General features: G+C 35.9%; 1 protein-coding gene across 1 annotated transcript in view; it reads right to left on the reverse strand.

Annotated features, from left to right (window-relative positions):
- Window positions 1–13254, reverse strand: part of LOC116537813 (arylacetamide deacetylase-like) — a 32838-nt gene extending 19584 nt beyond the window's left edge. The window contains 2 exon segments of the mRNA XM_032260052.1: window positions 61–219; window positions 13180–13254. Coding sequence (XP_032115943.1) covers window positions 61–219; window positions 13180–13254 — 234 coding nt within the window.
- Between the last annotated feature and the right edge of the window lie 387 nt (window positions 13255–13641).

A 13641-nucleotide genomic window follows, 5' to 3' on the forward strand; every position in this document is an offset into this window, starting at 1 on the left:
TAATTATTTTCTCCTAATTAAGCTGAAATATTCATAGAGATTATGAAATTCTGAACTTACCAAATTTGTTATCATTTTCACAGATATAGCTATCCACACTAGTCGCCAGTGTTCCTCAATATTATCTGGGAGAGGAGTATAAACATAATATGCCCAAAGTACTCCTGCTATCAGAAGCAAAATAGTCTTTCTTCCAATGATGTTTCCCTTTTGCTCTTTCTACTTTGGCAACACAGCAAATACATGTTTTGGAGCATTCAGTGGCTGAATTTTCATTGTTTTAAAACCTGTCATAAAATGTTACATAACTTCCTGAGTACAAATTCCACTGTTCAGTTTTCCATTTCGTCAGCAGACTAGCTAAATATACTTAGCAGAAATACAAAGGCGAGCTCTGAGAAACAATCAGCATTTATTTTCTGCAAGTTGTGTCAAATCCAACAGCCCTATGTTGCTAGGCTGTTAGTAAACCAACATTTATTACACAATTACTAAGAGCTGAATACTTTAGGTTTAAAAACGCCATGTGACAGTGCAGGAAATCCAGTGTATGTCTCAAATAACAAATCTTAGAGTACGGAAGAACAAACAGAGTATTTTACAAGTATTGAGGCTGGGTGTGGTGGCTCATGCCTGTAATCTCAGCACTTTAGGAGGCTGAGGCAGGTGAATCACTTGAGGTCAGGAGTTTGAGACTAGCCTGGCCAACATGGTGAAACACTGTCTCTACTAAAAATATGAAAATTAGCTGGGCATGGTGGCAGGTGCTGGTAATCCCAGCTCCTCAGGAGGCTGAGGCAGGAGAATCTCTTCAACTTGGAAAGCAGAGTTTGCTGTGAGCCGAGATCCCACTACTGCACTCTAGCCTGGGTGACAGAGTGAGACTCTGTCTCAAAAATAAATAAATAAAATAAAATAAAAAGTATTCAGAGCTTTTATGAAGTTCGGCAGGCATGATCACATGTTTTATATATTTTGTTCTCTTATTACAATTACAATTATCAGTGAATAATACTAATTATGTTTAAATTATACAATAATCTGGGTGACAGCTAACAGTTTTTGAGCACTTACTGTACTCCAGACAGTGTACTAAAACATTTAAAACTTATTTAATCCTCTCAATGGTATTTATTGTCACATTAAAGAGAAAAACTGAAACTGAGGAAAGTTTAGGAAGTTGTACAAGCTCATTTAATAGTATGTAGTGAAACCTGTACAGGTCTCTCTCAGAGCATATTAAAGTCTCACTTATTTCAATCTTTAATTAATCTTCTATTACAGATAAGCAATTGAAATTGCAATGGTTAAGTAACTTTTCAAGATCACAAAAAAACAAGGACTAGAAATGTCAGAAACATTTACCGTTCCCTGAATATCCACATGCCCCTCTGCTAAAGATTGAATGTTTGTGTTGCTCCCAAATTCATATGTTGAAACCTAACCCCCCACGGTGATGACATTAAGGGCGGGTGGGGGCTTTGGGAAGTGGTTAGGTTATGAAGCCTCTGCCCTTGTGAATAGGATTAGTGCCCTGATAAATGACTCTTAAGATAGTCTGCCTACTCCTTCTGCCTTGTGAAGACACAGATAGCAGGTGCCATCTGTGAAGCAGAACAAGCTCTCACCAGACACTGAAGCTGCTGGTGCTGTGAATTTTGACTTCCTAGCCTCCAGAACTGCAAGCAATAAATTACTGCTGTTTATAAATTACCCAGTCTAGATATTTTGTTACAGTAACCTGAACAAACTAGTACACTCTAATTTTTGACAATCATTATAGTTAAATGAGATTATCAGACTAGTGTGAGCCAAAGAGAGCTGATGCAAAGTCATGTGTGTTAAGATGTAGTTAAGATCCACAGAACCTGAAAACCATCTTTTGAATGGTGGCATCACAAAATATAAGCAGTTTGAATTTTTCAGTGAACCAAAGTTTCAGTAGATCAAACTCTATAATTTTCTTCAGCAGTGGACAAATTTCATGTCCAAGTTTAAAGTATTGTATGACTTAATCTTCATATCACATTAAATATATTTGTCTTTTAGTTGTCATATGAAAACAGGAACGTAAGAACAAATATTATGAGAGGCTTTCTTTCTCAAGGTCACATGATTACATATTTCCAAAGCTAGCATATTAGCCTAGATTCTCTGGCTCAGAAGTCTTTATTCTCAACACTCTGAAAATTAATAAGTGGAAATCTAGAAGAGCTGGTTATGTTCATGCAGTGGGTCATGAATGTATGGTGTGTGTTATGAATGTTCATGTTTATATGTTGAAATCCTAACCCTCAATGGGATGGTATAAAGAGGTTAAGCCTTGCAGTGGTATTTAGGTCATGAGGGCAGAGCCCAGATGGATGGGATTAGTGATCTTATAAAAGATACCTCAGAGAGCTCTCTTGTCTTATTCTGCCATATGAGGACAAGGTAAGAAGGCAGCCATCTATGACCCAAGAAGAAAGCCCTCACCAGATGGAATGTAACAGAACCTTGATCTTGTACTCCCAAGTGTCCAGAAGAGGGAGAAATAAATGTCCATTGTTTAAATCACACAGCCTACGGTATTTTTGTTATAGCATCCTGAATTTGTCAGGGTTCTGAAGAGGAACAGAGCCAATAGAAGATAGATAGATAGAAATTGCCTAATGATGCACTTATCAGAGACCATCCACATTGTTATGCAATATGAGTGTATATCTCTCTATCTATCACTTATCAGAGACTATCCACATTGTTATGCAATATATGACTGTATATCTAGATAGATAGAGAGATATATCTAGAGGTAAGAAGATATATATATGTGCAATGTGCAATATATGACTGTATATCTAGATAGATAGAGAGATATACAGTCATATTGCATAACAATGTGGATAGTCTCCGATAAGTGCATCATTAGGCAATTTCATCATTGTGCAAACCTCATAGAGTATACTTACACCGAATTAAATGGTATAGAATACTAACCCCTAGCCTAGATGATATAGCCTATTGCATCTAGGCTACAAACACCCAAGCATGTTACTATACTGAATACTGTAGATGACTGTAACAAATGGTAAATATTACTGTATCTAAACATATCTATATTAGTTCGTTCTCACAATGCTATAATGACATACTTGAGATTGGGTAATTTATGAAGAAAAGAGGTTTAATTAGCTTATGGCTCCACAGGCTATATAGGAAACATGGGTGGAGAGGACTCAGGAAACTTACAGTCATGGTGGAAGGGGAAGCTGGCACATTTTCACATGGTGGAGCAGGAGAGAGGGCAAGTAAAGGGAGAGGTGCTACACACTGAAACAACCAGATCTCATGAGAAGTCTATCACAAGAACAGCAAGTGGGAAATCTTCCCGCATGATTCAATCACTTCCCAACAGGCCCCTCCTTTAACATGAGATTTGGGTGGGGATATAGAGCCAAACCATATCAATATCAAAACCTAGAAACTGTATAATGAAAATACAATATTACAATCCTTTGGGAACACCATCAATATGTGCGGTCTTTCATTAACCAAAACATAACTATGGGTGCATGACTGAATGTAGATGGAGATATATGTAGAGATATCATTTTATCATTTTAAATTTGATGATAATTGCCTTATGGCCAAGAATTTTTTAAAAAATGTTTCATGTGCACTTTAAAAGAATGCGTATTATGACATTATTTGGTATGGGTTCAACTTGGTAAATTAAATCAATTGTATTAATTGTGTTATTGAAATTTTTTGACTTAATTTTTCTGTTTTTCTATTAGTTACCGAAAAAAAATGAGTTAAAATCTTCTACTACAGGTTCTCAGCTTTTGAAAATCTCCAAATCTCCTCACAAGAACCCATAGAGAAACAAATATAACAAAACCAAAAGCCCATGGGCAACATAATATGAAGAAAAATATAAGGCAAAAATATAACAACAAACCAACTTCCAAGTATCTATGTTGGGAATAACTTACCAAAAACTACAAGGCCTGTGTGGTATAAACTTCCCTATGTGCAGGTGGAAGCAGAGGGAAGCGGTGAAATATTTGACAGAATAAGAATTAACCAACAAATATTCATCTGAAATTGTTGTTACAAATCTGAGAAAGCAGTTGAAACTGACTGGGGTTTGCACTGCCTTATGCTGAGTGTAAGCTCTCTGCAGTGTGACCTGAAGGGGTTGGAACAGGCTGGGCCCTACTGTCCCTCAACACTGGCCAATCAAAGGCTCTTCCAGGAAAGAACCCCACACTAAGAAACTGTTGGGAAAAGAATCTAAATTATGCAAAAAATGGGGAAAGAAGTAGATTAAATTGTGGGAATAAAATGGAATATTTCACAAGAACAACAGAAGAGTGAAAGCTATTAGTAGAAAATATACAAAATCATGGTTCCCTTCTAAGGAGTTAACGTTCAAGTTAATGAATTTCCTGTGAAAATGAGCCTCAGAAATAACTGAGGTTAAATATCATTCAGAGTTATTATAATAGCAAACATAATAAGCAAAAATGACCTCTTTATAAACAATTAAAACCCAAAAAGCAGAGGAAAACTATATCTTAATGGTTTAAAATTAGCCAAAGTCATTAACACAATAACCTGCAATGTGAAAGAACATCATAAACCAGAATTATGAAAACTCAGAAATTAATCAATAACACACAAGATGTAACCCCCCAAAGAAAGAAAGAACAAACAAACAACACCATTTCAAAAATGAAGACTAGACCAAAATGGACACAAAGGAAAATAAATAATATATAAAGCTACAAAGACTACAGAAAACATCATAGGGGAAATATAGCATGAAAATGAGATAGAAGTTTCAAATAAAAAGGAAGTTAATAGCTACAGACTCTATGATTCATTTTTATGAAGTCCTGAAAAAGGTAAATTTACAGAGAAAACGGGTTAGTAGTTTCTGGAGGCTGAGGGCAAAAAAAAGGTTTGTCCACAAAGGAGAAATAGGAGAAAATGTTTTCAGGGTACAAAGCTGTTCTGTGCCCCAATCACGGTGAAATTTACATGATGGTATACATTTGTCAAAACATGTAGGATTGTATATCAAATATGATGAACTTTATAGCATATAATGTATAAGTGAATGCAAAAAGAAATTAGAAACAAAATTAGAATGACTTTTAAAAAAACAACAAATGATGAAGACAGTGAAAGAACATCCCACATAGATATAATGATATTTTACATGAAAGAAAAATCAAAGCAAGGGAATGGAACAATTATTAAAGACTATAAGATATTCCTGAAATCTTTAAAAAGAAAAACTAAGATTTGGAACTGCATATTAATGAGATAAACAACATAGCTGGAAAAAAAGTTAAAGCATAGTAGTCAATACTGGCACATTCTGTTAACAGAAGATTATTAGACTTAAAAAATCTTTTGCACAAGCCTGGTGTGGTGGCTTATGCCTGTCATCCCAGCACTTTGAGAGGCCAAAGCCAGCACATCACAAGTTCAGGAGTTTGAAGTCAGCCTGGCCAACATTGTGAAACTTTGTCTCTACTAAAAATACAAAAATTAGTCGAGCATGGTGGTGCGTGCCTATAATTCCAGCTACTTGGAAGGCTGAGACAGGAGAATCATTTGAACCCAGGAGGCGGAGATTGCAGTGAGCCAAGATCACACCACCGCACTCCAGCCTGGGACACAGCGAGACTCCGTCTCAAAAGAAAAAGTTATTTGCACATTAAAAAGTAATAATACCTTATATAATACAAGAAAGAAAAAAACAGATTACATTCAGATGTTATATAGCAAGTTTTAGACCAAAAGAAAATTATATATATATATATATATATATATATATATAAAATTTATGTCTATATATTTATATACCTGTATCTCTACTTAAATAACCTTACTACATAAATAAATTATTTTATTCCCAGTCAAAATTAATTTCAAATATAAATGCTGAAGACAAGCTACTGTCTATATCCAAGAACTCAAGAAATATCATCCTTATACATTCTCCCTTTAGAATGATGAACTTTAATGAGAAATTTCTCATTAAAGTGCCACACAGTCAAATTACTGGAGAGATACCAACATAAAAACTGGTGGTGCCACAATTTCTTTATCCAGTCTATCACTGATGGGCATTTGTGGCACATATACACCATGGAATACTATGCAGCCATTAAAAAAAGTGAGTTCACGTCCTTTTCAGGGACATGGATGAAACTGGAAACCATTATTCTCAGCAAACTGACACAAGAACAGAAAACCAAACACCACACGTTCTCACTCATAAGTGGGTTTTGAACAATGAGAACACATGGACACAGGAAGGGGAACATCACATACTGGGGCCTGTTGGGAGGTGGGCGAGCTAGGGGAGGGATAGCAGGAGGTAGGGGGGATTAGAGAGGGATAACGTCAGGAGAAATACCTAATGTAGATGACGGGGGGATGAATACAGCAAACATCATGGCATGTGTATAGCTATGTAACTATCTTGGCATGTGTATACCTATGTATACACATCCTGCACGATCTGCACATGTACCCCAGAACTTAAAGTATATTTTTTAAAAAAGGTTTAAGACAATGATAGAAAAGAATAAAGAAACAACAACAACAACAACAAAAAACTGGTGGTGAACATTAAAAATATATATATTTACATGTGTAACAGAACAAATGAGGGCTGTGAGCAAATATATCATGTAATGTCTATATGTTTTGACAATGTAGCTAGACAACAACTATTGTTTTTTAAGTAGCAGTGAGCATACCCAGTTCCCAGATGTTTATTTCTAAATATCATTTTCCCATTAAAGAAATCAATCTTGGAGAAATGACTTATTCTGTGACCAGGTCATGAAAAGTACAAGATGAGCCTGAAGCAGCCTGTAATGGCAGAAATAAGAAAGTGCTCAAAAATCAAAAGGATAGCAATATGTCAAAAGGACACTGGAGTCAACATGAGAGAGCTTCGAGGGACAAAGCTGGAACAATTTGAGCAACAAAATAAATAATATAGTATTAGTTTATAACCCAAAATACAATATCTATATTCATATTTACATCTCGACATACATAATTGAATTTTAAATAAAGGTATGAAAGAGAAGAGACAAGTCTTTCTTACGGAAGAATTCCAAACAATTTATGTAGCTCTTACCCTATCGGAGATAAAGTTTAGTTTTCCCTGCTCCTTGAGTGTGGGCTGAACTTAATGAGTTGCTGCTAAAGAATATAGCAAGATAGAGGAAAAAGTAATTTTAAAGTAGAGATTCCTGGGAAAAACTGCCATGACCAAATGAATAAGGTTAATATTATCAGTTATACAGTCATGGTGATAGCATTGTTTTCCCTGATGTGATATTAAAAGGTCATAGCTCCTATGTGGTCTTCCTTTCAAACCCATGATCCAAACTGATTATGGGATAACATAAGACAAATACAAATTGCAGGACATTTCACAAAATACCTGATGAGTACTCCTCAAAACTATGAAGGTCATGAAAAATAAGCAAACACTGAGAAATTGTCATAGACCAGAAAAGTCTAAACAGACATGATAAATAAAAACAATGGCTCATCCTAGATTTAATTCTGGAGCTGAAAAAGGCCATGTTTGGAAAAAATAGTGAAATTTTTGAAAAAGTCTGGAGTTTAGTGACACCTTAAACTTCATATGGAACCAAAAGAGAGCCCACATAGCCAAATCAATTCTAAGCAAAAAGAACAAAGCAGGAGACATCACACTACCGGACTTCAAACTATACTACAAGGCTACAGTAATCAAAAACAGCATGGTACTGGTACCAAAACAGAGATATAGGCCAATGGAACAGAACAGAGGCCTCAGAGGCAACACAACATATCTACAGCCATCTGATCTTTGACAAACTTGACAAAAACAAGCAATGGGGAAAGGATTCCCTGCTTAATAAATGGTGTTGGCAAAACTGGCTAGCCATGTGCAGAAAGCAGAAACTGGACTCCTTCCTGACACCTTACACTAAAATTAACTCCAGATGGATTAAAGACTTAAACATAAGACCTAACACCATAAAAACCCTAGAAGAATATATAGGCAAAACCATTCAGGATATAGGCGTAGGCAAGGACTTCTCGACCAAAACACAAAAAGCATTGGCAACAAAAGCCAAAATAGACAAATGGGACCTAATCAAACTCCACAGCTTCTGCACAGAAAAAGAAACAGTCATTAGAGTGAATCGGCAACCAACAGAATGGGAAAAAATTTTTGCAGTTTACCCATCTGACAAAGGGCTGATATCCAGAATTTACAAAGAACTAAAACAGATTTACAAGAAAAAAACGAGCCCATTCAAAAGTGGGCAAAGGATGTGAACAGATACTTTACAAAAGAAGACATGCATGAGGCCAACAAACATATGAAAAAATGCTCATCATCACTGGTCATCAGAGAAACGCAAATCAAAACAACATTGAGATACCATCTCACGCCAGTTAGAATGGCGATCATTAAAAAATCTGGAGACAACAGATGCTGGAGAGGATGTGGAGAAATAGGAACACTTTTACACTGTTGGTGGGAGTGTAAATTAGTTCAACCATTGTGGAAGACAGTGTGGCGATTCCTCAAGGACCTAGAAATAGAAATTCCATTTGACCCAGCAACCCCATTACTGGGTATATATCCAAAGGATTATAAATTGTTCTACTATAAGGACACATGCACACAAATGTTCATTGCAGCACAGTTTACAATAGCAAAGACCTGGAACCAACCCAACTGCCCATCGATGATAGACTGGACAGGGAAAATGTGGCACATATACACCATGGAATATTACACAGCCATCAAAAACGATGAGTTCGTGTCCTTTGTAGGTCCTTTGTGGATGAACCTGGAAACCATCATTCTCAGTAAACTGACACAGGAGCAGAAAATCAAACACCGCATGTTCTCACTCATAGGCAGGTGTTGAACAATGGGAACACATGGACACAGGGAGGGGAACACTACACACTGGGGTCTGTTGGAGGGAAATGGGGAGGGACAGTGGGGAGTGGGGAGTTGGGGGGGGTTGGCATGGGGAGAAATGCCAGATGTAGGTAAGGGGGAGGAAGGCAGCAAATCACACTGTCATGTGTGTACCTATGCAACAATCTTGCATGTTCTTCACATGTACCCCAAAACCTAAAATGCAATAAAAAAATAGTAGTATACCAATGTTGATTTCTTATTTTTGGAAAATGTATTATGGTTATGCAATATGTTAGTGAAGGAGGAAATGGGTGAAAGTGGTACAGAAATTCTCTATACTTTCCGTGCAACTTTTCTGAAAAATATTATCTCAAAATCAAAAGTTTATTTTTAAAATATGGGGAGCAAATGGGGCGAATGCATGCAAAACATTTTAAACTATTTCCAACAATCACGCTGCTGGTTGTGTTTGAATGTTATTCTAAAAATGACTTCTGTGTAATGTGTGATAAAGCAGGTGAAAAACAATATAATATAATCCTGTTGTCTCTGGTGTACCTGAGAAGCAGGAATCTTAGTGTGAAGAAAAGTAGATACAGATATAAGATAAAAATGTCGATAAACTGATTTGAATTGGAACTAGTAGGATTCAAGAGATATGAGTGATAATAGTCATCTATTTACAATTTCGACAGAAAAATGTTTTGTGATTCATTGTTTATGATAACTCTTTCCATCGTGTTTGGCAATTTAACCGTCATCATGTTAAGGAATTCTAACCTATTCATGTTTCCTCTGATTTATATACATTGGGACAAGCTATTAATTTTATCACGCCTTTTCCTTAATTGGTTCATTCACATGACTATTCTCTATTAATTCTTTTTTTAAAAAAAATTCTTCTCTGCTAAATCTATAAATTTTTTGATGTAATAAATTATATTGATATATACTTTGGTACTGAGTTACTATGGCATGCCTGTTTGCTCAAACTGTGTTTTCTTTTAATATATTGCTGGATTGCTTCCTAAAAAGAACTGGAATGCTTTCATTGTTTTTCTGCCACTTGGAATAATTTCAATTGTAATTAATTAGTTTTAAGTAACTCATGCTATTCTGATAAAAGTCATGTTACTATGAATCCGTCTGTTGCTGATGCCTTCTCCAGTGATGTATTATGAATTAATTTTCCAGTTTTTCTCAGCTTTATAAGATAGGGGAGGGTCATTTTTTTCTAGCTATGGTTAGCAATTACTTGTTTTTGTAGCTTTCATTTTAGGTTCAGGGGTACATGTGCAGGTTTGTTACATAGGCAAACTCATGTCACGAGGGTTAGTTGTGCAGGTTATTTCATCACTCAGGTACTTAGACTAATACTCAATTTTTTTATTTTTCCTTCTCTCTCTCCTTCCATCTTCCACAGTTTAGTAGGCCCCAGTGTCTGTTATTTCCTTCTTTGTGTACATGAGTTCTCATCATTTAGCACTTATAAGTTCTCACTTATAAGTGAGAACCACACAGCATTTGTTTTTCTGTTTCTTCATTAGTTAGCAAAGGATGATGGCCTCCAGCTCTATCCATGTTCCTGCAAAAGACATGAGTTCATTCTTTTTTAAGGTTGCATAGTATTCCATGGCATATATGTACCATATTTTCTGTATCCATTCTGTTATTGATGGAAAGTCATGGTTGATACCATGACTTTGATATAGCCAACAGTGCTGCCATGAACATTCACATGCATGTGTCTTTATGTTAGAATGATTTATATTCCTCTGTGTGCATACCCTGTTGTGGCATTGCTGGGTCAAATGGTAGTTCTGTTTTTAGCTCTTTAAGGAATCTCCATACTGCTTTCCACAATGGTTGAACTAATTTACACTCCCAGCAGCAATGTAGAAACAGTCCCTTTTCTCTGCAACCTTGCCAGCATCTGTTATTATTATTATTATTTTGACTTTTTAATAGCCATTCTGGGTGATGTGAGATGATATTTCATTGTGGTTTTGATTGGCATTTCTCTAATAATCAGTGATATTAAGCCTTTTTCTTAGGCTTGTTGGCCACATGCATGTCTTCTTTTGAAAAGTGGTATCTGTTCATATCCTTTGCCTACTTTTTAATGGGGTTGCTTGTTTCCCTCTTATAAATTTAAGTTTCTTATAGATGCTGGATATTAGACATTTTTCAGATGCATAGTTTGCAAATATTTTCTTCCATTCTGTATATTGTCTGTTTACTCTGTTGATAGTTTCTTTTGCTGTGCAGAAACTCTTAAGTTTAATTAGATGCCATTTGTCAAATTTTGCTTTTGTTGTGTTTGCTGTTGGCATCTTCATTGTAAAATCTTTGCCTGTTCCTATATCCAGAATGGTATTGCCTCAGTTGTCTTCAAGGGTATTTATAGTATTCAGTTTTACATTTAAGTCTTTAATCAATCTTGAGTTGATTTTTATACATGGTGTAAGAAAGGGGTTCAGTTTCAATCTTCTGGATATGGTTAGCCGGTTATTTCAGCACCATTTTATTAAATAAGGAGTCATTTCTCCATTGCTTGCTTTTGTCAGCTTTGTTGAAGATCAGGTGGTTTCAAGTGTGTGGCTTTATTTCTGGGCTCTCTATTCTGTTTCATTGGTCTATGTGTCTGTTTTTGTACTAGAACCATGCTGTTTGAGCTATCTATGACAAACCCACAGCCAACATCATACTGAGTGGGCAAAAGCTGGAAGCATTCCCCTTGAAATCTGGCAGAAGACAAAGATGCCCTCTCTCACCACTCTTATTCAACAGAGTCTTGGAAGTCCTGGTGAGAGCAATCAGGCCAAAGAAAGAAATAAAGTGCATCCAAATAGGAAGAGAGGAAGTCAAATTATTCCTGTTTGCAGATAACATAATTTTATATCTAGAAAACCCCATGATCTTGGCCCAAAAGCTCCTTCAGTTGATAAACAACTTCAGCGAAGTTATAAGATACAAAATCAATGTACAAAAAATCACTAGCATTCTTATACACCAATGATAGCCAAGCCAAGAGCCAAATCAGGAATGCAATCCCATTCACAATTGCCACAAAAAGAATAAAAAATATCTTGGAACACAGCTAACCAGGGGGGTGAAAGAGCTCTACAATGAAAATTACAAAACACTGCTCAAAGAAATCAGATATGACACAAACAAATGGAAAAACATCCCCTGCTCATGTGTAGGAAGAATCAATGTCGTTAAAATGTCCATACTGCCTACAGCAATGTACAGATTCAATGCTATTCCTATCAAACTACCAGTAACATTCTTCACAGAACTAGAAAAAAAAAAAAAAACTATTTTAAAAGTCATATGGAACCAAAAAAGAGCTTGAAGAGCCAAGGCAATCCTGGCAAAAAAGAACAAAGCTGGAGGCATCAAGTTACCTGACTTCAAATTATACTATAGAGAGTGCCGTTTTTCCCCCATTTATATCTTACCCATGCCCTCTAGGTTTTAAATATGTTGCCCTGAAGGGCACATAGCAGTCACATAATTATTTTAATACCTTCTATCTTCTTATTCATTGCCAATATTGTATCTTTTTTATTCTATGAGTCTGAGGAGGGGTGTGTGGTGTTATTTGTCTTACTCATCTTCAAAAATTATCAGCTTTTGATTTACTTAAATGGAAAGGTATATGCCATATTTAATTTTAGGGAAACGCTCTAATAGACATTTATTTTTGTGCATTATTATGTCTATTCTAACAGACATTTATATATGTATGTATCCAAATAAGTATATATAGGATTTTATATTCCATCTCTTTGGTATATAGGTATATTTGCTCCTGCTGTGTTACTTCTGTGAATACAACAGATGTGATTTTAAAAATGAAAATAAAAAGGAGAGAGGACCTCCTGCTGGGGATGGAGTCAAACAAAGGTGTATCCAGATAATCTTCCTACAAATGTGGATATTTCTGTCCACAATGAGGCTTGCAGCAGACTTCTGTGAACTGTCCATAGTGTCATTAGTGTCATTAATGTCTCACCAAGGCACATGCTAGGAGAAATTGTTCCAGTAAGTTCTATCAGTGAGAGAACTTTTTGAAAAGGCTCTAGAGAGCTATGTGAACAAATTAAAAGTACTAGTTCACATAATCCAAATGGAACAATTTTTATGGATTTATCAGAGCTAGATTTAAAAGGAGCTGCTGTGTCTCAAGGGCAAGTGCTTTTCTTCATAGATGGTGAGCGTACAATAGGATCATACATGATAGGAGAAGTGGTATCTTCTACCATTGATATGACCCATGAAGGTACTTCTGAGCACATGGCAGGTTCTGATATGATGTATGGTGTATTCAGCTAGCTGCTGTTTTTGCTGGTATTCTGTTCCCAGAGAGAAATAACACAGAAGAAAAATTGATTGACTCTTCCTTTCAGAACACCATTAATGGTACAAGACCATTTTTTACTTTTAAGAAACTGGAACATATGATACTTGCTAGGTGTTCTTTTGTGTTCCACCATACAACAACAGGTAACATATAACAACATATATATACATAAAACAACATACACACACACACCCCCCACCTCTTAACCCCCAATACTTTACCTGTGATTTTATTTACAGATAGGGTCTTTACAAAGACACAGGTTAAAATGAAGCCATTAGGGTAGGCCCTAATCTAATATGACTGCTATCTTTATAAAAAG

This window comes from Sapajus apella, unplaced genomic scaffold (assembly GCF_009761245.1).
Source record: "Sapajus apella isolate SASKATOON/1434 unplaced genomic scaffold, GSC_monkey_1.0 scaffold4, whole genome shotgun sequence".
Lineage (NCBI taxonomy): Eukaryota > Metazoa > Chordata > Mammalia > Primates > Cebidae > Sapajus > Sapajus apella.